Source organism: Protomyctophum bolini (genome assembly GCF_963924005.1).
Source record: "Protomyctophum bolini genome assembly, chromosome: 5".
In the NCBI taxonomy this organism is placed as follows: domain Eukaryota; kingdom Metazoa; phylum Chordata; class Actinopteri; order Myctophiformes; family Myctophidae; genus Protomyctophum; species Protomyctophum bolini.
The window spans coordinates 1,967,417-1,994,027 of NC_137866.1; the positions used below are offsets into that span (position 1 = coordinate 1,967,417).

At 45.2% G+C, this 26,611-nt stretch overlaps 1 protein-coding gene across 1 annotated transcript in view; it reads left to right on the forward strand.

The window, feature by feature from the left end:
• Positions 1-4,160: 4,160 nt before the first annotated feature.
• The window catches only part of LOC308315870 (neurotensin receptor type 1-like), a gene marked incomplete at both ends in the record, with an annotated part of 46,635 nt that continues 24,184 nt past the window's right edge, over positions 4,161-26,611 (forward strand). The window contains 3 exon segments of the mRNA XM_080764104.1: positions 4,161-4,538; positions 8,637-8,819; positions 9,846-10,010. Coding sequence (XP_080620230.1) covers positions 4,161-4,538; positions 8,637-8,819; positions 9,846-10,010 — 726 coding nt within the window.

Sequence of the window (26,611 nt, forward strand, 5' to 3'; positions counted from 1 at the left end):
TTTTATTATAGTGTCAAATCACAACAAGTTGTCTCAAGACACTTTACAACCAACAAAGATCCACCCAGAGCAAGCAACATTGCGACAATGGTAACGAAAAACTCCCCTTTAGGAAGAAACGTCAGGCAGAACCCGACTCTAGGGTGGGCGGCCATCTGCCTCGACCGTGTCGGGGGGGGGGGGGGGGGGGGGTAGAGGGAGAGAGAGAGAGATAGACAGAGAGAAAAGACAGAGAATAGGCAGGTGGGCTCCGTGGAGGGGTCTGGTCCACATCTGGTCCAGGTCGAGCTCTGTGAGGCCGGGTCCAGGTCACACTTCTGGTGGGCTCCATGAAGAGGCCTGATCCACGGTCACACTCGGCAGTCAGTTGGGGGTTAATATTAGAGGTCCACAGAACTGCGACGGGGAGGACGAAAAGAGACTCCGGGGAGAGATTCCCCGGATGCTGGATTAGTGGCAGGCCTTACTGGAGCCTATATAGTGTATATTACAAGTACTGCTGGGAGACAAACCCACACAACAATGTACGACCATGGTATCCAGCTAGACCCGGAGACAAGTCTGGCCATAGGCTTTGTCGTAGAGAAAGGTTTTCAACCTTGTCTTGAATGTGCAGAGCGTGTCAGCCCCACGGACCGAAGCCGGGAGAAGGTTCCACAGCTGCGGTGCCTGGGACCTAAACGCCCTGCCTCCTATTGTAACTTTTGATATTTTTGGAACAGTAAGCATGTTTGCATATTGCAAACGCACTGCTGTTCTATTTGGTTTGTAGGGATCAATGAGATCCTTGAGATATTGTGGTGCCTGACCATTGAGGGCTTTGTAAGTGAGAAGAAGAACTTTGAACTCTATTCTGTATTTGACCGGGAGCCAGTGTAGGGAGGCCAGTGAAGGAGTGATATGGTCTCTTCTTCTGGTACCTGTCAACACACGCGCCGTGCACCGAAGCAGGCCATGCTGTGGTCACAGACTGCTTGCAGGTGGATGCCATGGTTTACATAAGACTCTGGGTACTTCAGGGGAGCCTTGATTGGGATATGGGTCCCATCAATGGCTCCAATCACTTTGGGGAAGCTATAGTTTTTACGGAAACCCTTTATGATCTCTGCTACCCTCTGGGCCCAGTAGGCCGTACTATAACAGTTTTTGCGATCCGAGACAATGCTTTCAGGACTCTCTTGAAGCAGGCCTCTACTGTTGACTTTGTCACATTGCAACGGTCACTGAGCCCCCTGCCCTGCCGAGAAAGAGATATTTGTATTTGTCAATACAAAATGCAATACTTTGTGTGATTGATTGATTAACAGTTTGCAGAATGGGTACATTTAAAACAAAAGCACGACTCAATACAAAAACTGTTACTGTGGACGACACCATGCTAAAGCATTACACTTGTTTACAACAGGGTCCACCATGTTCAATTCATCAGAACATTTAGAGACGTACAAATATACACAATTATCATATAAAGAAATTCTAAAGGGGAAAACATACATTAAGGGGAAACGGGGGTGGGGGGCAGTTTTGAAGGAGTCAAGGGATTCATATGTCTTAATGGCTGTTGGTAGGGCGTTCTACATTTTGGTGGTATCGGTGTGTAGTTTGTGATTGAATGGACTCGTTGATATAGCTAGTAGTAGCTAATTAACTAATGAAGGTATAATATGTCACTAGGCTAAGTTACCTGAAGGACTCCTGGTTGCCCAATAGCCACAGAACAATCAACAGCTGCTTGGAGGCTGGAATGGATGATCGGCCCACTCCATGTTGGTTGATCAGGTCCTCTGCAATTTGCTCTGTTAAGCAAAGCAAGACTTAAGCAAGTAACTTATTTGTGGAGCACATTTCAATATGGTAATTCAAAGTGCTTTACACAACATTAACCCTCCTGCAGGTCAGTTCTGCATGGTCAATATATTGGTTAAAATCATGTCAGGGTTAGTGTAGTTGGTCAGTATCATGCAAGAGCACCAAGAGAGTAAAAACACATAGATGGCATGTTAAGGACCTGCTAGGACTGCAAAGGTTGTGCGTGTCATCCTGAAATGCTCCTTGAAAGCATCGTCCCTGTACTGAGGAACGACCCTCTCTGCATAGTCATGTGATCTTCACCCTGGCTTCTGGTTGGGCAGGGGCTGCCATTTGCAGCATATGTCTGTCCACCCTCAAGTCCTGGTCCTAATAGAGGAAATTGTATAATCTATCATATAGCCATGTATTGTCACTCACTCATATATGCAGTTAAAATGTTGGTGTGTAGCAAGCAGGCAGGCAGGCAGGCAGGCAGGCAGGCAGGCAGGCAGGCAGGCAGGCAGGCAGGCAGGCAGGCAGGCAGGCAGACAGACAGACAGACAGACAGACAGACTGACTGACTGACTGGGCAGACAGACAGACAGACAGACAGACAGACAGACAGACAGACAGACAGACAGACAGACAGACAGACAGACAGACTGACTGGGCAGACAGACAGACAGACTGACTGGGCAGACAGACAGACAGACAGACAGACTGACTGACTGACTGACTGACTGACTGACTGACTGACTGACTGACTGACTGACTGTGTACGTTCTGTACCTAGGTACAGAACGCACACAGTCAGTGGGCAGCGCTGTGATTAGCCCAAGGCTATAGTGCCTACTTACATTCTCAACTTCGCCGTCATCCTCGTCGCTAGTGTCCACTATTGCAACAACAACAACGGCTGAACTTGCCAACAGAGAAACGACTGTAGCCATCGCTTCTGCCATGTTGCTCTTCCACAGTAGGCTATAGGCTACTTGCTTGTGAAGTTGTACTTGTGCTGCGTTTCTCGTTGGCTGCAGAGACTCGAGTTTTAGTGCAGGCGTAGGATCAAAACAATCACAAACGTGACTGCACGCCCCCTACAGGAAGGTGTGTTTGGTTGTAACTGGTCGTTTGTAAATAAGGCACACTGAACGCACTCTGTGGCGTCACCGCCCACCACACTCAACAAACTGACCACATTCCCGCCGGTGCGCATTTCCGAACGCGCCCCAGTATGTGAAGAGTCTGCCTGCATTGAGTCATTTTGGATAACATATAAATAAATAAATAAAATGATTAAAATGATAAAATGATAATTAAAAAAAACAGTTTTTCTCCTATATGGTGAAAAGCCGGAGGTTATGCTCTCTAGTAGGTGAAGAGTCTGCCTGCATTAAGTCATTTCGGATAACATATAAATACAAAATAAAAATGATAAAATTATTTTTCTTTTTAAAACAGTTTTTCTCCTATATGGTGAAAAGCTGGAGATTATGCACTCTAGTATGTGAAGAGTCCGCTTGTGCTATTAAGTAATTTAGGATAAAATATAAATAAACAATAAAAAATAATAAAATGAAACCCATTCTGGGCGGGAACCCCTTTTGGTGTTAGCGTCATGTTATGCTTTAGCTAGACCTACAAGCTCATAGCGCGCCAGCTTGTATAGGTCTGCTATTTTTGAAAAATCGAAGAACCACTGACACATAGAAACATATAGCTTTGTCAGAAAACTCTCAGGATGTAGAAGAACATTTTTAGAATCTGATCTCAGGTCAGAATGGGTTTTTAAAAATAAATAAAAAATAAAACAGTTTTTCTCATTATGGTGAAAAGCTGGAGGTTGCACGGTGGCAGCCCCTCGGTCAAATATGGTCACATTATATACATCATCACCGTTCAAGGTTCAAAGCCAAGCCCGCCTCCTTCCCGTCTTCCGTATACCACCACGTATATAAACGCGACACCACTTGATCCGTAACATTCAGACCCTCCTCAGTGAGTCAGAGCTAAGGCTCCGCCACACACACCTCTTTACGCACAGCTCCCCTCGTCTGTCTCTCTCTCTCTCCCCCCACACACACACCGAGCGTTTTTCGGATTCTTGCGGCGTTTCTCCATCGTTTTAACGAGACAAACGCGTCCAGCCAGTGCATGTGCAACCACCTTCTCTCTCTCTCTCCATAGCCTACACACACAACACAACACAACACAACAAAGTGGAATCTATCTGACAAAGTGACTCGTATAGTCGTAGTGACAAAACCAATGTGCACAGAATCTAAACGAGCGCACTGTATGCTTTTCCTCTCCCCGTCGATGGTTTATTATTACTCGTATCCACGCGATAATAACAAGAAGACGTTATTATGGATGTAAACTTCACTCTTACCGAGAGCGACGTGTTGCGGAGCGCGCTGGCCGGCACGCAGAGACTGTTCGCCGGGGCCGGGCAGCACAACGACTCCCTGTCCGGCGGCTGGTCCTCGCTGTTGGACGGCGTCGTTGACCACAACGGGTCCGGCGGCGAGGAGCTGGACTCGGAGGACCCGGAGGACCTGGACGTGAACACGGACGTCTACTCCAAGGTGGTGGTCACCGTGGTGTACATCGCGCTGTTCTCCGTGGGCAGCCTGGGCAACTCCATCACGCTGTACACCCTGCTGACCCGGAAGACCCTGCAGAACCTCCAGAGCACCGTGCACTACCACCTGGCCAGCCTGGCCGTGTCCGACCTCCTTATCCTGGTTAGTATAAACTACCACCGTCCTGGCCAGCCTGGCCGGCGTCCGACCTCCTTATCCTGGTTAGTATAAACTACCACCGTCCTGGCCAGCCTGGCCGTGTCCGACCTGCTTATCCTGGTTAGTATAAACTACCACCGTCCTGGCCAGCCTGGCCGGCGTCCGACCTCCTTATCCTGGTTAGTATAATACACACTGAACCCAAGCGTTTAGGCTATAAACTGTTTTAAACACATACGTACTTTGTAACACTTGTTAAACGTGTCACAGTGTTTAGATTATAAACAGAAGAACATGTTTAATCGCCCGTAACACTTTTTAAACACATAAACGTGTTTAGTTTTTACAATCAAAGTCAGTCATATTATATAGGTGTTTAGAATTTGAACACTATGGTTTTCTCGTGAGGTGTTTGAGTGAACTCGTGTTCTACTGCATTGTATGAATATTAACAAATACTTGGCATTTTATTATTACACACATGGTGTTTAGGTTTAAACGCGTCACATGTTCCAGGGATTTACAGTGTATGGAGCAAAACAAATGAAACACAATATGTGTGGATTGATTGATTGAAGTGTGTAGGCTATTAAACAGTTCGCAGAATTACAGTACATTTTAAGTAGCCTAGGCTACAACTCAATACAAAAGACTGTTAACTGTGAGTGGACGACACGACACACCTAAACCATACACGTGTTTACAAGAGGGTCCACCTTAATTGTTCAATTCATCATTAACATTTTATAGAGACTATACAAATATAGACTTCTGTTCTGTAAAGCCAAAGAGCAGAACGGGAATTCATCATAACACAAGCTGGGAGCTAATAGCAAAACAAATAAAATAAAATAAATATGTGGACACGGCTGACAAAAGCGCCACATTTTCTCCACATGCTCTCCGTCAACATTACATTTTGGAAGGGGGGGAGGAGGGGGGGGGGGGGGGACGTCCAATTCCAGCAAGCTGCCAGTTATCGCTTATAATGTCAACATATTATGCTTTAAGTAAAAATCTGAATCCCCACCGCCCCCCTCCCTTTTCCCCCGTATGTTTATTTTACCTCCTTTATGATGAATTCCTGTTCTGTTCTTTGGCTATATGGAAGTGTCTTATTTGTACATCTCTAAATGTTCTGATGAATTGAACATGGTGGACCCCTCTTGTAAAACAAGTGTATAATGCTTAATCGGGTCGTCCACCTCACAGTTATAACAGTCTTTGTATTGAGTTTGTGTGCTTGAAATGTGTATACTGTAATTCTGCAAACTGTTAATACATAATCAATCAATCAATCAATCAATTTTTTTGTGTCAAACTATAGGGGCTTTTCATGATTCTGAATCCATTGCGAGCTTTAGTTTTTTACGACAATTAGTCGGCAATGGATTGACAATAATTGTCATGACACTGGTCTGATTTAACCCATTCTGACCTGAGATCAGATTCATACGAGGTTTCCACTGGACACACACACTGGTCTGATCAAACCCATTCTGCCCTGAGATCAGATTCTAAAAAATGTCAGTCGTTCTTCGAACTTTTCAAAAATAGCAGACGAGTGGCGCGCTACGAGCTTGTAGATCTGCTATTTTTCAATAGCTATAAAGCATAAAGCTGATGCTAACACCAAAATGGGTTCCCGTTCAGAATGGGTTAATGTGATGGGGGTCTTTACAATGTTGGGCACATTTTGGGAAAGTGGCTATGGCCCTTTTTTTTTTAGCCCAAGCAGTGTTTTTCGTGCAGAACTAATGCTTGGAATGTAATTCAGAAGCATAAGCAATTGTGAAAATGTTGGCTTTATTGTTAATGGTATATGATATGGTCACATATAACTGCATGGCCATAACTGGCATTAAACTACTGAATTTGACATGCCCCCCCCCCCCCCTTCCAGAGCATGTGGAGAAAATAAATCACACCCGTGTGAAGTGAGGGGCGCGAATATATTTTAACTCATGTTTATTGAGGTGATGTCATGGTGATATAAAACAAACGGTGCAAACACAAACATTAAACGCCATTTAACAATAAAGAGACATTATGACGTAAATGTTCACTTCATTGTTCAACGGCGTTTACAAAACACACATTGAACTAAGGAGACAAACATTAAACCTGCATGTTGTGTACAGGAGAGGCCCCTCAAAGAGACAACCATTAAACCTGCATGTTGTGTACAGGAGAGGCCCCTCAAAGAGACAACCATTAAACCTGCATGTTGTGTACAGGAGAGGCCCTTCAAATAAGACAAACATTAAACCTGCATGTTGTGTACAGGAGAGGCCCCTCAAAGAGACAAACATTAAACCTGCATGTTGTGTACAGGAGAGGCCCCTCAAAGAGACAAACATTAAACCTGCATGTTGTGTACAGGAGAGGCCCCTCAAAGAGACAAACATTAAACCTGCATGTTGTGTACAGGAGAGGCCCCTCAAAGAGACAAACATTAAACCTGCATGTTGTGTACAGGAGAGGCCCCTCAAAGAGACAAACATTAAACCTGCATGTTGTGTACAGGAGAGGCCCCTCAAAGAGACAAACATTAAACCTGCATGTTGTGTACAGGAGAGGCCCCTCAAAGAGACAAACATTAAACCTGCATGTTGTGTACAGGAGAGGCCCCACAAAGAGACAAACATTAAACCTGCATGTTGTGTACAGGAGAGGCCCCTCAAAGAGACAAACATTAAACCTGCATGTTGTGTACAGGAGAGGCCCCACAAAGAGACAAACATTAAACCAGCATGTTGTGTGCAGGAGAGGCCCCTCAAAGAGACAAACATTAAACCTGCATGTTGTGTACAGGAGAGGCCCCTCAAATAAGACAAACATTAAACCTGCATGTTGTGTACAGGAGAGGCCCCTCAAAAAGACAAACATTAAACCTGCATGTTGTGTACAGGAGAGGCCCCTCAAAAAGACAAACATTAAACCTGCATGTTGTGTACAGGAGAGGCCCCTCAAAAAGACAAACATTATACCTGCATGTTGTGTGTACAGGAGAGGCCCCTCAAAAAGACAAACATTATACCTGCATGTTGTGTGTACAGGAGAGGCCCCTCAAAGAGACAAACATTAAACCTGCATGTTGTGTACAGGAGAGGCCCCTCAAAGAGACAAACATTAAACCTGCATGTTGTGTACAGGAGAGGCCCCTCAAAGAGACAAACATTAAACCTGCATGTTGTGTACAGGAGAGGCCCCACAAAGAGACAAACATTAAACCTGCATGTTGTGTACAGGAGAGGCCCCTCAAAGAGACAAACATTAAACCTGCATGTTGTGTACAGGAGAGGCCCCACAAAGAGACAAACATTAAACCAGCATGTTGTGTGCAGGAGAGGCCCCTCAAAGAGACAAACATTAAACCTGCATGTTGTGTACAGGAGAGGCCCCTCAAATAAGACAAACATTAAACCTGCATGTTGTGTACAGGAGAGGCCCCTCAAAAAGACAAACATTAAACCTGCATGTTGTGTACAGGAGAGGCCCCTCAAAAAGACAAACATTAAACCTGCATGTTGTGTACAGGAGAGGCCCCTCAAAAAGACAAACATTATACCTGCATGTTGTGTGTACAGGAGAGGCCCCTCAAAAAGACAAACATTATACCTGCATGTTGTGTGTACAGGAGAGGCCCCTCAAAGAGACAAACATTAAACCTGCATGTTGTGTACAGGAGAGGCCCCTCAAAAAGTGGTGCTTCTGTCAGCCGGCTCGTCCACATCTCTCTAAAACACGGCCCTGTCATCTCCCTCCCTCAGGGACGTGCTCACATAGACATCAAAAGGGGGCTTCAGCCCCTGCCCTTTTACCCCGTCTGTAAAACAACTGCCCGTCTCCAGACCACGAATGCAGTGTTTACACGGTGAAAGAAATGCCTCTCCTCTCCTCTCCTTTCCTTTCCATGCCATGCTGGAAGGAAGGCAGCGTTCAGGAGATTTTCCCCCCCCCCCCCCCCCGAAGTCTCCTGAACTTTGAACGCAGCATTTTGCATTGAACAAATTTGTTTCTAAATCCCCGCCCCCCCCTGCCCCTCCCCCTCCAGGTGGTCTCTAACCCTCTGCCCGCCCCCTGCCCCTCCCCCTCCAGGTGGTCTCCATGCCCATCGAGCTGTATAACTTCATCTGGCTGCACCACCCCTGGGTGTTCGGCGACGCCGTGTGCCGCGGCTACTACTTCCTGCGCGACGGCTGCTCGTACGCCACGGCGCTCAACATCGCCAGCCTGTCGGCGGAGCGCTACATGGCCGTCTGCCACCCCTTCAAGGCCAAGGTGAAGGAGGGGACTACACACACCCAGACCGCCGTCGTAAAAAAAAACACTCTGAACGTTATGAAAGACACTTCCCACCCCGCACACTCAATTCAATTCAAAGGGCTTTATTAGCATGAGAAAACGTACGTTTACATTGATGCCAAAGCAGAAAGAACAATACAACAATACAGCAATACAATCAAAACAAAAATGATGTACATTTGAAGGTCAGAATCTTCAATAGATAGTGTACCAAAGATCACTCGATGCAGGTATAGTGCAGGAATATACACAATGATTAGTCTTTAGGGTGGTTGTGTTCCATTTGATATCCTTCTCCTATCACAGCAACTCACAAATCTTGCTGCTGTGTTTTGCACATTGTTGTACTTCGCCCAGCAGATATGGGAGTTTTTTGTCATTGGTCATGTTTTCAAAATCGCCGTGTGTGGTGGTTGTAATCTGTGGGAAGTATGTGTCTCTGATGTCTTGGTATGATGGCAACTGTTTGAACCGTTAACATCAGGCAGACGCTACAGAGTGATCAAGTCCAAGACAAACAGATTCAGTAACAGCTTCTATCCCACAGCGCTAGAACTGCACTCACCGCTGCTAAAGAAATGATCTGTCGCTGCGACACATTTTAGCTATCCTAAGTGCAATAAGGGTTTGTTGTGCGATAACCGCTGAAATTACAATGTTTGTGCATTACTAGTGCTGTGTTGGGGTTGTGCAATAACAAGAAGTCATGTATGTTTTGTTTTTAGCTTGTATACAGCATGTTGTTTTGTGATATATGATGCACTGATTGGTTGGCACTTTTAATTGGGTGCAGGCTTTAGTTCCGACATACTATTGATCCGAAACCTCAATCCTAACCTAACCCTAACCGCAAGCACGGGAGCAGCGCATGTCGGACCAGCGCTTTTTCGCATCGCATCGCATGTCCCCCCGCTTCGGATCTTCGGTGTGTCGGAAAAGGGTGCGCACCCCCTTTTAATTTCGTTGACACAATAATGACAAATATCTTCTCTTATCTCCCAGAGCGTGATGTCGCGCAGCCGCACCAAGAGGCTCATCCTGGCCATGTGGCTGACCTCCTTCGGCCTGGCCGCGCCCATGCTCTTCACCATGGGCCAGAAGGTGAGGAACGGCGAGAACATCTGCACGGCCACCGTCTCCCTGCTCGCCATGAAGACCGTGCTCCAGGTGAGTGGCCCACGTCCGTCCGTCCGTCCGTCCGTCCGTCCGTCCGTCCGTCTGTCCGTCCGTCCGTCCTTCTCCCTGTGGGACGTGGTCCTTGGTCTGGTAGACCAAGGAGGACACACACACACTCCTCTCTCTCTCTCTCTGTCTCTCTCTCTCTAATTAATTAGTCTCATGTCGCGCAGCTGTGCCTGGTCTGTCCGTGTGCCACCATGAAGACAGTGTGCTCCATGTGAGTGTGAACGGGGGTCTTCTCTTTGCAAATACAAACACTTGATTCCTAATGTGCCATAAAGTCGTTGTGTGTTCAGGTTCAGGTTCAGGTTCATTTATTTGTTCGTCCCCGGCGTGGGGGCGATTTGGTTTACAGCAAGGCATAAACACATGAGGCAGGTAACATGAAACACAAGAACACAGCAAAAAGGGCACCTAGTATACACATAGAACATTTAAAACAGGATGGCAGTTCAAGGTATCAGTGTAACATTATAATTCATAACTCTTTCCAGGAAGTTGTATTAAAAAAATAATACAATTAATACTGTGTGTGCATGCGTGTGTGTGTGTGTGTGTGTGTGTGTGTGTGTGTGTGTGTGTGTGTGTGTGTGTGTGTGTGTGTGTGTGTGTGTGTGTGTGTGTGTGTGTGTGTGTGTGTGTGTGTGTGTGTGTGTGTGTGTGTGTGTGTGTGTGTGTGTGTGTGTGTGTGTGTGTGTGTGTGTGTGTGTGTGTGTGTGTGTGTTTTGGTGGGGATGAGAGATACCACCAGATGTGCACAGGAACACAACTCCTTTTTTTTTTATTGATTGAAATATTTATTAACAGTTTGCAGAATTACAGTACACATTTCAAGCACAAACTCAATACAAAGGCTGTTAACTGTGAGTGGACGACCCCAATTAAGCATTACACTTGTTTACAACATAGGGTCCACATTGTTCAATTCATCAAAACATTTAGAGACATACAAATAGACACTTCTATGTAGTTAAAGAACAGAACAGGAATTTATCATAAAGGAAGAAAAAAGGGGAAAGGATACATATACAGTGAGGGGAAAAGGGAGGGGGGGGGGATTCAGATTTTACGGGGGCCAGTTTCGAATTGCAGCCGTCCGTAGGTGCCCTTTGAGAGCGGTTTTGAAGGAGTCAAGGGATTCACATGTCTTAATGACTGTTGGTAGGGCGTTCCACATTTTGGTGGCATAGGAGCATACTGTATGTAGCGTGGCACAGCTGGCATAGCTGAAGAGGGTCACTGATGAGGTGACCCCCTGGAGCAAAAAGCCACCGAAAACACTGCTAACCACTCTACCAACCCTCCCCATTTCGTGGTGTGTGTGTGTGTGTGTGTGTGTGTGTGTGTGTGTGTGTGTGTGTGTGTGTGTGTGTGTGTGTGTGTGTGTGTGTGTGTGTGTGTGTGTGTGTGTGTGTGTGTGTGTGTGTGTGTGTGTGTGTGTGTGTGTGTGTGTGTGTGCGTGTGTGTGTGTGTGCGTGTGTGTGTGTGTGTGTAAGCTGAGTGAAAAGGGAATTTGGGTATCTGCACAGCACCATGCGCTGCACACATGCACTCCGTTAACCACTTAACCCATTCTGACCTGACCTGAGATCAGATTCATACAAGGTTTCCACTGGACACACACATGGATCTGATGAACCCCATTCTGACCTGAGATCAGATTCTAAAAATGTCAGTCGTTCTTCGATTTTTCAAAAAATTGCAGACCTAAATAACAGATCTGCTATTTTTCAAATAGCTAAAGCATAACATGACGCTGACACCAAAAGGGGTTCCCGTTCAGAATGGGTTAAACCCTAATTGATGAGTCCCACAGGGGTCTATACTAGGCCCTATGCTGTCTCTCCTACACACAGAAACAGCTCTTCACTGACATTAGCCCAACATCTACAAGCTCACCGCGAGTAGAAACATCACGCAAATCTGAGCTTGTAGAGACTGGCTTATTTTCACCGAATGTTTTAAATACCCCAGACACGATAGTAGGGGTCCACATGCCTCTGTACTGTATGTATAATACAATACAGTACACACACACACACACACACACACACACACACACACACACACACACACACACACACACACACACACACACACACACGCATAACATTACGCGATAACGTGAATACTTCATCATCATTTTTTTTGTTTATTGGTTTCTTTCCACAGAAGCATTATTTAAATACTGAGTTTGACAAATAATAAATGGTGGCATTGACAGCTTCTCTTAACCCATTCTGACCTGAGATCAGATTCATACGAGGTTTCCACTGGACACACACTAGGTCTGATTAACCCATTCTGACCTGAGATCAGATTCTAAAAATGTCAGTCGTTCTTCGAATTTTTCAAAAATAGCAGACCTACAAGCTCGTATCGCGCCACTCGGTGGCGCGATATGAGCTTGTAGATCTGCTATTTTTCAATAGCTAAAGCATAACATGATGCCGACACCAAAAGGGGTGCCCGGTTAGAATGGGTTAAATAAACCCCACAATGATGACATAAAAGAGTAAAAACACCAAAGAAAACAACAGAAAACAAGACAAACAAACCTTTAAATACAACATCAGTAAAAGTTGAAAAATAAAAAGGCAGACAAAAACAAAGACAAAACGGTACACAGCATCCTATGACTAACAGTCATATAGGTACATGATACATCCATAATCCAATACAATACAATCCATACAATCACAGTATATAAGCTTTCATCATCATTTATTGAACTCACGACCATGATCACATGGTTCGGAGCACAGATTCATAATCAAAAGCATACAATACATTACAGATTACACGATATACATGGACATAATCGGAAAGGCTTTCCCTATTTGTACAGTGGAAGAATTTTTTTTTCAGTTACCCAATTTATAGATTACTTTTTGTTTTTCAGATTTTAGTAATGCAATTCATTTAAACATAGAAGGGTGGGTAAAAATAAATAAAGTGGCAGGTATTTTTTTGCCTGAAATTCATAATGCCAGTATTCTTACATTCCAACAGAACACATGATACTCATCTCTGCAATTCTGGCTTCATTACACATAGGTTACAAATCCTCTGACTTCTTTCCAATCCTTTATATCTACCGATGACCTTTGGGATTCTTGTGTTGTTTAGCCTAAGGTTGCAAATAGGCTGTCTATACTTACGGTTTTCACATAGAAGGTATTTTTTCTAGTTTGAAAAACACGCACGCATATAAACACGCACGCACGGCACGCACAGACATCTGCATACATACGCTTTAGTTTACACAATGAGCTTTGGATGCTCAGTTAAATTAAGCCTCTCTCTCAGGGTGAACAGGCTCATTACTCTGCAGTGGCGCGTCTTCTCTGCCGAACACAACAAACAGCAATCTGTTCCGTTGTTCCTTCTGCTCGCCTGGGTTTTATACGTGGTTGGATTTCAGGGTTTGTTGTGGAGACGTTGTTTGTTATTTTACTCTCCAGTTTGTGCACTTGTTGTGAGGAATCAGACGACAATGACCCGGAGACACACAGACGTGGTGTTTATAGCCTTTGAGACCTGCGGACGACGTCTGTGTCACCTTATATAGCTTTTAAACCACTGAAAAAACAGCAGATCTACAAGCTTCATTTTCAGCAGATCTACAAGCTCCGAGTGCCGCGCTACGAGCTTGTAGCTCTGCTGAAAGAATCATGAAAACGTGTGCGAATCTTTGAATATATATATTTTTTTCACAGAAAACGTTCTTTTAAGTCAAATATTTGCTTCAGTCCGCGGCCAAATTCTTCTTCTTCTAGTCCTACGTTACGTCAGGGTCATTTTGTAGTCCTATACGTTACGTCCGGGTCATTTTGTAGTCCTATACGTTACGTCCGGGTCATTTTGTAGTCCTATACGTTACGTCCGGGTCATTTTGTAGTCCTATACGTTACGTCCGGGTCATTTTGTAGTCCTACGTTACGTCCGGGTCATTTTGTAGTCCTACGTTACGTCAGGGTCATTTTGTAGTCCTATACGTTACGTCCGGGTCATTTTGTAGTCCTATACGTTACGTCCGGGTCATTTTGTAGTCCTACGTTACGTCAGGGTCATTTTGTAGTCCTATACGTTACGTCCGGGTCATTTTGTAGTCCTATACGTTACGTCCGGGTCATTTTGTAGTCCTATACGTTACGTCCGGGTAATTTTGTAGTCCTACGTTACGTCCGGGTCATTTTGTAGTCCTACGTTACGTCCGGGTCATTTTGTAGTCCTACGTTACGTACGGGTCATTTTGTAGTCCTATACGTTACGTCCGGGTCATTTTGTAGTCCTATACGTTACGTCCGGGTCCAAGTGGCACCAGCTCCCGTTCCCGCATCTCATAGTAAATAGAATATCTAAAACTCGTGAATCTTTTCACAATTACGTCATTTTTCAGAAAGGGAAGCCATTGAGGGTTAAAATGAGTCTTAATCCTTCCAACTCGAGGGTAGAATTATTAATGTTTTGTACAAGTGTCCATGACAACAAAAAGATATACGACGTGGAGACAATAAAGACTATTATTATTATCATCATTATTATTGAAGGTGGTATAACAGTCCATTTGCTCAGTACAATATTAGAATGTGCTAAAGGGTTGAGTATGTTGAATCTATAGTTTGCATTAATGACACAGTGTGTGTGTGGGGCAGACGGCCTGGCATGCACAGCCAGATTTGGGAGAGCAGTAGATTGAGTGTACAGTGTGTACAGTGTACTGTCGTTTGAGTGTACAGTGTGTACAGTGTACTGTCGTTTGAGTGTACAGTGTGTACAGTGTACTGTCGTTTGAGTGCCGGCAGGGCTCGACGCTTAGCATTTTTCCAAGTAGCACGTCGTTTGCGCCTACAGTAAGTTGAACTAGTAGCACACACATTATTTTAGGAGCACGATGAAAAATGATGTATTTTTCTGGTCTCTAAACTGCCTCCCCCTGGCCAGCCGGGGCGCCTGATGGAGGGGAAAGGAACTGGTTGGAATAACGGGTTTCATTCCACGCGCTACGACGTCCAACCAGGGAAACTCCCCCCTGTCAGGTTGTAAAGGAGCAACTTGGACACTCAGGCATGAAGGAAGCATGAGTTCAAGTCCGTTGCTCTCCCCTTGTCCCCCATATAGGGGACTATGTTGGTCTCCCCTTGTCCCCCATATATGGGGACTAGGTTGGTCTCCCCTTGTCCCCCATACATGGGGACTAGGTTGGTCTCCCCTTGTCCCCCATATATGGGGACTAGGTTGCTCTCCCCTTGTCCCCCATATATGGGGACTAGGTTGGTCTCCCCTTGTCCCCCATATATGGGGACTAGGTTGGTCTCCCCTTGTCCCCCATATATGGGGACTAGGTTGGTCTCCCCTTGTCCCCCATATATGGGGACTAGGTTGGTGGAGGGTGTGTAGAGCCCAGGATCACATTAGATGATTGGCACATGGGTGAAAAATGGGTTACAAAATCGTGGGATAAAAAATATTTACAAAAAAAAGAAAAATTATGTATTTTTAAGGGGTGCTAGCCCCTCCTATATACAGCCTTTGTCCGCACACATCTCAAAATGAGCCATTGACAATCAACAGAGAAATTATACGTCAAAATTCTGCTAAATATGACATAAATTAAACGCCATTGACATTGAAGGGAAAATGTATTTCATATGTAAACGAGCAAATCAGCTAACCAATCACAGGCAACAGGCATTCTGATTGGCCAGTATGAGATGATATCTGCTGATGATGTATGATGACAAGAGCGCCCCTCACTTCACATGGGTGTGATTTGTTTAAATGAAGTGATATGAGGTAGGGGTGGAAAATAATGTCAAAATATTATATCACTATCTTTTCAGCAATTATCACAAAATAGTGATATTCATCATGATATCATTGTTATGTTTGTTTTCATATAATCTATATAATCGATTTGTTTTATGCTAATACTTTGTAGATAGATCGATAGTAGCTCTGTTCCATACCTCTAATACGTGCAACACATTAGAGCTATGGACCAGAGCTAGATAGATAATATGTTGCTCATGGATGGATAGACAGGCTATCCGTTTTTATCCTGCTGTTCTATCATGTCAGTGTGACATTCAGACAGTGCAGAGGCTGCTCGATGGTGAATTAATTAGTATTGTAACATTCTCCTTGGCTTTGACTGACTGACTGATATCAATACGGTAATCCAGCCAGTTCGGTCATTCGCATTATCATTTATGCTGGGCACACGCTTTTGTAAGCAAACGCTAAGCAAGGGTTGTTTTTGATAAACGTCAATCCGTCCACTCCGTGTGTGTGTGTGTGTGTGTGTGTGTGTGTGTGCGCGCGCACGGCTGCACGCCGTTTCACCCGCGTTTGGTTAAAAGTAAGTTACGTTTGAACTTTGAACATTACAAACAAACTTTGCAAATAACGTGTCGGGGTCCAAGCAACTCCTTCTGAATCTGTGCTATCGTGCTAATGCTATCTTCTTTTCTGTCTGCCGCTGCTGACAGTCAGCAAGCAGTGACAGGGAAGAGCACGGAGCAGCGACACAGGGAGGGGAGGGGCGGTGGGAGCAAAGGGAACAGATCTTCAAATGAACGCCGCATTGAGCCGCGACACGTTGTTGGCTTGTAGCTCTGCTCTTTTTTGGCGAACGACACCGCCGTTCAGAAATATAAATGTATAGGTATAGAACCGCGACTATAGAATGTGCACTTGCTGTAGACAGAGACTTGTCTTTTATCACGATTGAACGGTCGAATCCTGTAGTCTCACCTGTGCTACAAATTTGAATTTTACAACTCGCACGGTGATATTTTTAGTCGCAAATGCCGAGTACCTAGTCGCACTGTCGAGCCCTGAGTGCCAGTGAGTGCCTCTTATCAGCGGTGAGAGAGAGAAGAGTGACTGAGCTGCAGTGCTTTTAAAATCAGTGAGACAATCACCCCTCATACTGAGGTATAGAGGGGCATAAATTACAGTACACAATACAGCCCTGACAAAGACCTGTATCTGCATGGTCTGAACGTTGCTTTTGTGCTATTGCTTAATGGAAAATGGTGCATTTATATTAACCCATTCTGAACGGGAACTAATTTTGGTGTTAGCATCATGTCATGCTTTAGTTATTGAAAAACAGCAGATCTACAAGCTCGTAGCGCGCCACCGAGTGGCGCGCTACGAGCTTGTAGGTCTGCTGTTTTTGAGAAAAAATCGAAGAACGACTGACATTTTAATTAGAATCTGATCTCAGGTCAGAATGGGTTAATCAGACCAGTGTGTGTGTGTCCAGTGGAAACCTCGTATGAATCTGATCTCGGGTCAGAATGGGTTAATCAGACCAGTGTGTGTGTCCTGCAGTGGAAACCTCGTATGAATCTGATCTCGGGTCAGAATGGGTTAATCAGACCAGTGTGTGTGTCCTGCAGTGGAAACCTCGTATGAATCTGATCTCAGGTCAGAATGGGTCAACGTGTTTAGTATCATGGCTATACGGGCAGTGTGTGCCCTCTGTAACACCAGCATGTCTGAGAGGTCATTTTGACCGTTTGTTTTACAGACGGGTAAAAGGGGCAGTTGTTTTACAGACGGGTAAAAAGGGGCAGTTGTTTTACAGACGGGTAAAAAGGGGAAGTTGTTTTACAGACGGGTAAAAGGGGCAGTTGTTTTACAGACGGGTAAAAAGGGGCAGTTGTTTTACAGACGGGTAAATGGGGCAGTTGTTTTACAGACGGGTAAAGGGGCAGTTGTTTTACAGACGGGTAAAAGGGGGCAGTTGTTTTACAGACGGGTAAAAGGGGGCAGTTGTTTTACAGACGGGTAAAAGAGGCAGTTGTTTTACAGACGGGTAAAAGGGGCAGTTGTTTTACAGACGGGTAAATGGGGCAGTTGTTTTACAGACGGGTAAAAGGGGGCAGTTGTTTTATAGACGGGTAAAAAGGGGCAGTTGTTTTACAGACGGGTAAAAGGGGGCAGTTGTTTTACAGACGGGTAAAAAGGGGCAGTTGTTTTACAGACGGGTAAAAAGGGGCAGTTGTTTTACAGACGGGTAAAAGGGGGCAGTTGTTTTACAGACGGGTAAAAAGGGGCAGTTGTTTTACAGACGGGTAAAAAGGGGCAGTTGTTTTACAGACGGGTAAAAAGGGGCAGTTGTTTTACAGACGGGTAAAAAGGGGCAGTTGTTTTACAGACGGGTAAAAGGGGGCAGTTGTTTTACAGACGGGTAAAAGGGGGCAGTTGTTTTATAGACGGGTAAAAAGGGGCAGTTGTTTTACAGACGGGTAAAAGGGGGCAGTTGTTTTACAGACTGGTAAAAAGGGGCAGTTGTTTTACAGACTGTTAAAAAGGGGCAGTTGTTTTACAGACGGGTAAAAAGGGGCAGTTGTTTTACAGACGGGTAAAAAGGGGCAGTTGTTTTACAGACGGGTAAAAAGGGGCAGTTGTTTTACAGACGGGTAAAAGGGGGCAGTTGTTTTACAGACGGGTAAAAGGGGGCAGTTGTTTTACAGACGGGTAAAAGGGGCAGTTGTTTTACAGACGGGTAAAAGGGGCAGGGGGGTGAAGGCCCCATTTGAGTGCGTATACGTCTCTCTAGCTGCACGTTGCACTATGGACACCCAGACAGGAACAAACGTCTTGACAACATATTGATCCTCGGGTAAACACCACAAATAATGCCTCTGTCACATCGTGTGTATTGAGTTTATAGGTCTTCTTTCTTCATGGTCACCAAACATGCGTAACGATGGAGACGACAGTATTATGGGCTCCCAGACAGACAGACGCACGCAGGCTGGTCACAGTCCCCCCCCCCACCTCTACACACCCTCCACCAACCTAGTCCCCATATATGGGGGACAAGGGGAGAGCAGCCTAGTCCCCATATATGGGGGACAAGGGGAGAGCAACCTAGTCCCCATATATGGGGGACATGGGGAGACCAACCTAGTCCCCATATATGGGGGACAAGGGGAGAGCAACCTAGTCCCCATATATGGGGGACAAGGGGAGAGCAACCTAGTCCCCATATATGGGGGACAAGGGGAGAGCAACCTAGTCCCCATATATGGGGGACAAGGGGAGACCAACCTAGTCCCCATATATGGGGGACAAGGGGAGACCAACCTAGTCCCCATATATGGGGGACAAGGGGAGAGCAACCTAGTCCCCATATATGGGGGACAAGGGGAGAGCAACCTAGTCCCCATATATGGGGGACAAGGGGAGACCAACCTAGTCCCCATATATGGGGGACAAGGGGAGAGCAACGGACTTGAACTCATGCTTCCTTCATGCCCGAGTGTCCAAGTTGCTCCTTTACAACCTGACAGGGGGGGAGTTTCCCTGGTTGGACGTCGTAGCGCGTGAAAGGAACACATTATTCCAACCTTCTTCTGATCTTATCTTCACAATAATAAAGTCTGTCTCCAGTTTACGCCCCCCCAATGCAGTGCATTTGACATTATAGGTTATCATTAACAGGAACCAGGTGTAACTTAAGTGTGTGTGTGTGTGTGTGTGTGTGTGTGTGTGTGTGTGTGTGTGTGTGTGTGTGTGTGTGTGTGTGTGTGTGTGTGTGTGTGTGTGTGTGTGTGTGTGTGTGTGTGTGTGTGTGTGTGTGTGTGTGTGTGTGTGTGTGTGTGTGTGTGTGTGTGTGTGTGTGCGTGTGCGTGTGTGTGCGCGTGTCCGAGTGCTCATAGCAGAGAGAGAGAGAGAGAGAGCTTGCGAAGCAGACGATTTCAAATGTGCCTAATTTGTGGTGATCATTATTCTAATGAACTGCGGTCATTTCGACCGCTCAGGATGTCCATAATATAGGAGAGATTTATATGTTATGTTTCCGTTTTCTAAAAAAAAAACAAATCGATCAAAACTGGGAATTACTGGGAGTAACGCTGACCTCTGGTTGGAGGAGAGAAAGTGAAGGAACATGATGTTTTTGGCACAAGGCTGCGCAGCGCGGGGCACGTATAACACACACAGGAGGTCATTATGGCTTAGTGCCACTTTTTAAAACAATGGCTTTAGTTTAGAGAACTAAGTGAAGAGGGGATAGAAGCAGTGCACTAACCAACAGGGGGGCGTACTTTTTTACAAAGGGGACAACTTCATTTTTATCAATTAATCCATTCCCCTTTTGGTGTTATAGCATTATGTTATGCTTTAGCTATTTAAAAATAGCAGATCTACAAGCTCGTAGCGCGCCACCGAGTGGCGCGCTACGAGCTTGTAGGTCTGCTATTTTTTTGAAAAATCGACTGACATATAGAAACATTAGCTTTTTCAGAAAACTGCCAGGATGTATAGAAGAACATTTTTTTAGAATCTGATCTCAGGTCAGAATGAGACACAAGTAGCATGTCCATAAATTCATATTTAAGATTTTTTTTCAAAAATGTCTTGAGATGATGGAACGGTGATGGATGAGGTTGGTCATGGAAAGGGAAACCTTCTGAAAGCTTCATGGTCTCAAAGATAATAAACGTCAAAATCAAAAAAAAATTTAAAAACGGTCAAAATGACCTCTCAGACATGCTAATGTTCAAAGTGATGACAATTATGCAGCAGTAGCAACAACAACAACAACAAACAAAGAAATACAAATATGTTGAGCATTATAATGTCTTCTGCATGCATATATTTATTACCTTGTATTTCTATTAACTATTCAATTCATCTGAACAACATTTATTGTATGTATTATTCACAATAATCATGAAGAACGTATGGATTTAACATTTGTAAAACATTAAAATATTGGTAGGGTTTAGGATACTAGCTGGCCATTTATTTATGGATTATTTAGTTATGGATTTATTTACTTGTGTCTCATTTTGACCTGAGATCAGATTCTAAAAAATGTTCTTCTATACATCCTGACAGTTTTCTGAAAAAGCTAATGTTTCTATATGTCAGTCGTTCTTCGATTAAAAAAAAATAGCAGACCTACAAGCTCGTAGCGCGCCACTCGGTGGCGCGCTACGAGCTTGTAGATCTGCTATTTTTAAATAATAATGCCCCCCCCCCCCATGTGGAGACGGACATTGTGTGACATTGACAGACTGCTGCTCTCTCTAGCAACAGTGACTCAAAGGTGTGTAGGTGCATGCACACACTTGTGTCTGTGTGCATGTGTATGCATTGCATATAGTGTGCATGTGTGCTTGTATGGGCTACAGCATGTGTGTTTCTTACAAGCTTTTCAGCAAAAGGCCGATGCACACCTCAGAAGGCTATAGTGACAGGTGTCAATAAGGGGCAATAAAGCATATACTTAAAAAGGTTTTATTTCGCCTCACAGCTAGAAGGTCCTGGGTTCGATTCCCGCTGGGGACACTATGGGTGCTGGCGGCGTGTTCCCTCCTCCGCGTCATCAGTGCCCATATACCCGAAGGCGGGGGTTGGCGACAGGGCCTTTCTGTGTGGAGTTTGCATGTTCTCCCCGTGTCCCCTAGGGTAGGTGCCCTCACATGTTCTCCCTGTGTCCCCCTAGGGTAGGTACCCTCACATGTTCTCCCCGTGTCCCCTAGGGTAGATACCCTCACATGTTCTCCCCGTGTCCTCTAGGGTAGGTACCCTCACATGTTCTCCCTGTGTCCCCCTAGGGTAGGTATACCCTCACATGTTCTCCCCGTGTCCCCCTAGGGTAGGTACCCTCACATGTTCTCCCCGTGTCCCCTAGGGTAGGTACCCTCACATGTTCTCCCCGTGTCCCCCTAGGGTAGGTGCCCTCACATGTTCTCCCCGTGTCCCCTAGGGTAGGTACCCTCACATGTTCTCCCCGTGTCCCCTAGGGTAGGTACCCTCACATGTTCTCCCCGTGTCCCCTAGGGTAGGTACCCTCACATGTTCTCCCCGTGTCCCCTAGGGTATACCCTCACATAAACATGCCGTAATCCTGGTCACTATACTGCCTCCCCCTGGCCAGCCGGGGCGCCTGATGGAGGGGAAAGGAACTGGTCGGAATAACGTGTCCCTTCCACGCGCTACGTCCGGCCGGGGAAATTTCCTCTCTGTCAGGTGAAAAAAGAAGCAGCTTGGACTCCTCATGCATAGAAGGAGGCATGAGGTCAGTCCGCTGCCCCCCAGCCCCAGGTTGGCAGAGGAAGTGTAGCGCCCAGGATTACATTAGATAATTGGCACTGGGTGAAAAGAAAACTGGGTTACAAAATCGTGGGATAACAATTTAGAGTAAATAAAAAAAAGGTTTTCTTTGAAAAACAAAGAAGTGTTCCACCGCACACTGCCAGAAACTTACCAAAAATGTATTGGTAAACGTTTCGGTCTATTCAACCGTCATCAGGACAGACATTGGACAGACATTGGACAGACATTGGACAATGTCAAAGAGCAACATTTTTGGCAAGTTTCTGGCACTGTTCCCTTCTTTGTTTTTCAAAGATAACCTTATGTTTCTTACAAGCAACACCTGCACAACTTTGCGTTGCAGATTTGTATATAAGTCGACTTTAACTGGTTCTAGAGGTATTCACAACACTGACTGAAGTGTGAGGGAATACTGTGTGTAGGTGTTGTGGTTGCTGTGTTGCAGCCGTTGGGTTCCGTTGTCAATGTTACACATTAACTAAGAACACATGCGTGTTCAACACTTTGACGGTTCAATGTTAATGTTTAGTTTATGGCAGCACTGCGTTCGGAAGCTTTGACTGAGCAGTGGAACTGCATGGTGCTAATGGACAATGCTAGCCCATTTTGGACTGAGGTCGATTAAAAAAAATACAAGTAAAGTAAAGTACAATTCCCATAATTCTTTGGTGCACTGCTCCTCCTTGTGGATAGGGGGGAGAGCTGTCTTACTGAGACAACATGTAGTCCAGGAAGGAAGTGAGCCCAGTGTCCATGACATCAGAGACAACAGGCTCACTGCTACCATCTAAAATATCTAAAACCACATATTACACACATAAAGACCCCCAGGAAAGTGTTCTAAAGCTTCTAAACGTCATTAACATATATTCTTTTGCAAAAAGGGTGAAGTGTCCCTTTAAGTGAAGGTAGGGGCCGCATGTGGCCCCCGGGCCGCCAGTTTGCCCACGTATGAAATAGGGGAACGTAGCCTAACGTAGGTCAAACCTGTCCTCGGCATTATATTCTCATTATCCACAGGATAATGAGAATAATTTTGGGGGTCCTTGACATGAAACATTTTCTGCGCTAGAGCTTCTTATTAATCATGTCATATTGAAGCCCCGGTGACGACACAAAGGTCTCTGCGTGTGTTTCATTCAATAAACAGATTATTTATCGGACGGTTTTATCATTCCTCCATAATTATGGAGCATGATATTCCTCCGTGCTGTGCGTGGCCTCACATTGTCTCGTTGCCATAGCAACACGGTGACAGTATAATGAATGGAGAAAAGAGAAAAAAAACATTCAGGGGAATTCCTCTCCCAATGGAATCTTCACAAAGTGTGCGAGTGTATAATGTGTACAAAGCTAATGGGGAGAGAAATGGGGTCACTGAGGGGACCACCGAACTACAACATGACGTCACTGAGCCGCGTTGAAGAGCAAACCACCGCCACCACCGCTCCAGCCCTTCTCTCTGTTTTTACTCACCAACGACCGCTCAACGTTATTTCAGCTCCGGTGGTCAGCTCACCCCCGGAGCGGTGGTGGTCAGCTCACCCCCGGAGTGGTGGTGGTCAGCTCACCACCGGGGCGGTGGTGAGCTCACCACCGGAGCGGTGGTGAGGTCACCACCGGAGCGGTGGTGAGCTGACCACCGGAGCGGTGGTCAGCTCACCACCAGGGCGGTGGTCAGCTCACCACCGGAGCGGTGGTGAGCTCACCACCGGAGCGGTGGTCAGCTCACCACCGGAGCGGTGGACCCCAAAAATTATAATTATGTAATTGGCCATCGACCCCCATCTGAAAATATGTTGTTCCAGGAACCCCCCCCCCCCCCCAAGAAGCAAAGACTTGAGTTAAAAAAACGTTCGCTCTGAAAGAATATATATTCAAAGATTTGTGCCACATTTTTCAAAAATAGTCGGTGCCGCACTACGAACTTGTAGATCTGCTATTTTTCAGTAGCTAAAGTATAACAAGTATAACATAATGCTTAGAACACCGAAAGGGGTTCCCGTCCAATATGGGTTAATGGTATGATGCCACACTTTTGGGTTGCTTTGCGTACATGAAAACAAAGCAGTTAAATCATTATTCCCTCGTACGGCAGCACACGACCACACACACACATACAGTGTGCTATTATTCTAAAAAGTACTATCATATCGGGACGTGTACAATTGCATTACAGTGAAGTTGAGTCAGTAAACGGGACTCTCATGTGAATACTTAATGTGACTACAGTCATAATATTGGACATTATCGTGTTGTGGGGATATTGCCGTGTTAAATCACACACCCAAATCTCACCAGAGGACAGTCACGGTTATTAAACTCATAAAACCACATCATTTCATGTAACTGTGATAATTAACGTCCTGCATACTCGCTATTGACCTTTTTGCAGACCTGCATGTTTCCATCGGAGTTTGGAAGCACCTGGAAAGATCTTCTTCGGGAATGCAATTCCCGAAGAAGATCCTAGTGATCGAAATGTTGAATCAATAAATCAGTGGAGCTGAGTTTTTCTTAACGGTTTTGCGGACTCTTATTTTTGAGCGGTGCAACCACTCCAAGGAACGGCAATGTCCGTGACTCTGTGGGCTGTATTTTGCGTGTCTTAAGTACCAGGTCTTATTCCCTAACTTGAGTAAACTAAAGACCTGGAGGCGTGCCATCAATGCCATTTGGCTATTCTGAGTGGCCAAAGAGCATTGATCACGCCTCCAGGTCTTTAGTTTACTCAAGTTGGGGAATAAGACCTGGTACTTAAGACACGCAAAATACAGCCCTAAGTGTGTTGTCACCTATGTGATGTTACCAGTAGGGGCGCAGTTGTGCCAGAAACAGAGAGAGGGATAGTGCTGCACTGTTGCCTGCTAATGAGAGAGAGAGAGAGACGTGATTTTTCCTCAAGGACACAAAGTAGCTCATAACATGTCTGCAGTGGATTTTTTATGAAACAAACACTTTGAGGATAGAAAGAGGATAATTCAAGCTTTCCGTTCACACCTGCAATGTTGGTGAGTTTAACATTGTTTTAATGCAATCAGAGAGGACTTTTCTGTTTGGATGAATGGGCTGCCATTGGAAGTTGGAAGGTAGCACCTTGCCATTCAGTATTTAACCCATTCTGACCGGGCACCCATTTTGGTGTTAGCATCATGTTATGCTTTACCTATTGAAAAATAGCAGATCTACAAGCTCATATCGCGCCACCGAGTGGCGCGATACGAGCTTGTAGGTCTGCTATTTTTGAAAAATTCGAAGAACGACTGACATTTTTAGAATCTGATCTCAGGTCAGAATGGGTTCATCAGACCAGTGTGTGCCCAGTGGAAACCTCGTATGAATCTGATCTCAGGTCAGAATGGGTTAAGTCTGACGTCATTTTGTAGTGCTACGTTTACGTTGCGTCCGGGTCCAAGTGGCGATAGTATTCCGTGTGGGGCGGACGGCCTGTCACAGCCAGATTTGGGAGAGCAGCAGCTTTTTTGTTGCGAGGAAAGGAAAGCGGTAAAATTAGACTTTCGTGGTTGTTTTCGTCTCTCTATCTCTATCTATCTCTATCTACGAGCTTGTAGATCTGCTATTTCTGAAAAATGGAAGAACGACTGACATTTTTAGAATCTGATCTCTGCAGGTCAGAATGGGTTAATCAGACCAGTGTGTGTCCAGTGGAAACCTCGTATGAGTCTGATCTCAGGTCAGAATGGGTTAAAGATGACCGCCTCCCTGCCTGCCTTCCTCCCTGTCTGACCTGAACATATATATATATATATATATATATATATATATATATATATATATATATATATATAATATTATTAAAGATGACCGCCTCCCTGCCTTCCTCCCTGTCTGACCTGAACACATATATATATATATATATATATATATATATATATATATATATATAATATTATTAAAGATGACCGCCTCCCTGCCTTCCTCCCTGTCTGACCTGAACATACCATGTGATCCTCTGTGTACGGCCGTGGGAAAAATGTAAAGATAAGGCTATATGCACGTGCGTGTGTGCATGCGTGTGCGCGTGTGTGCGTGTGCGTGTGTGTGTGTTTGTGTGCGTGTGCGTGTGTGTGTGTGTGTGTGTGTGCGTGTGCGTGTGTGTGCGTGTGTGTTTGTGTGCGTGTGTGTTTGTGTGCGTGTGTGCGTGTGCGTGTGTGTTTGTGTGCGTGTGTGCGTGTGCGTGTGTGTGCGTGTGTGTGTGTGGGTTAAGGAATGTATAGAGTTTAGGACTAACAGGGGAATTGTTATAAAGAAATCGATGTACACTAAAGTGGACATAGTTCTCGTAAAACAATATACTATGTAAATACAAATGTATGTGCGTGCAATAGACAAAGTGTGTGTGTGTGTTTGTGTGTGTGAAGGAAGAGTGTCCTTGAGAGAGAGAGAGAGGGAGAGAGGGAGAGAGAGAACACTGTGTTTATGTGTGTACAGTAACTACAGTATGAGAACAGCTGTGTTCTCACATGCTGCTGCATTAT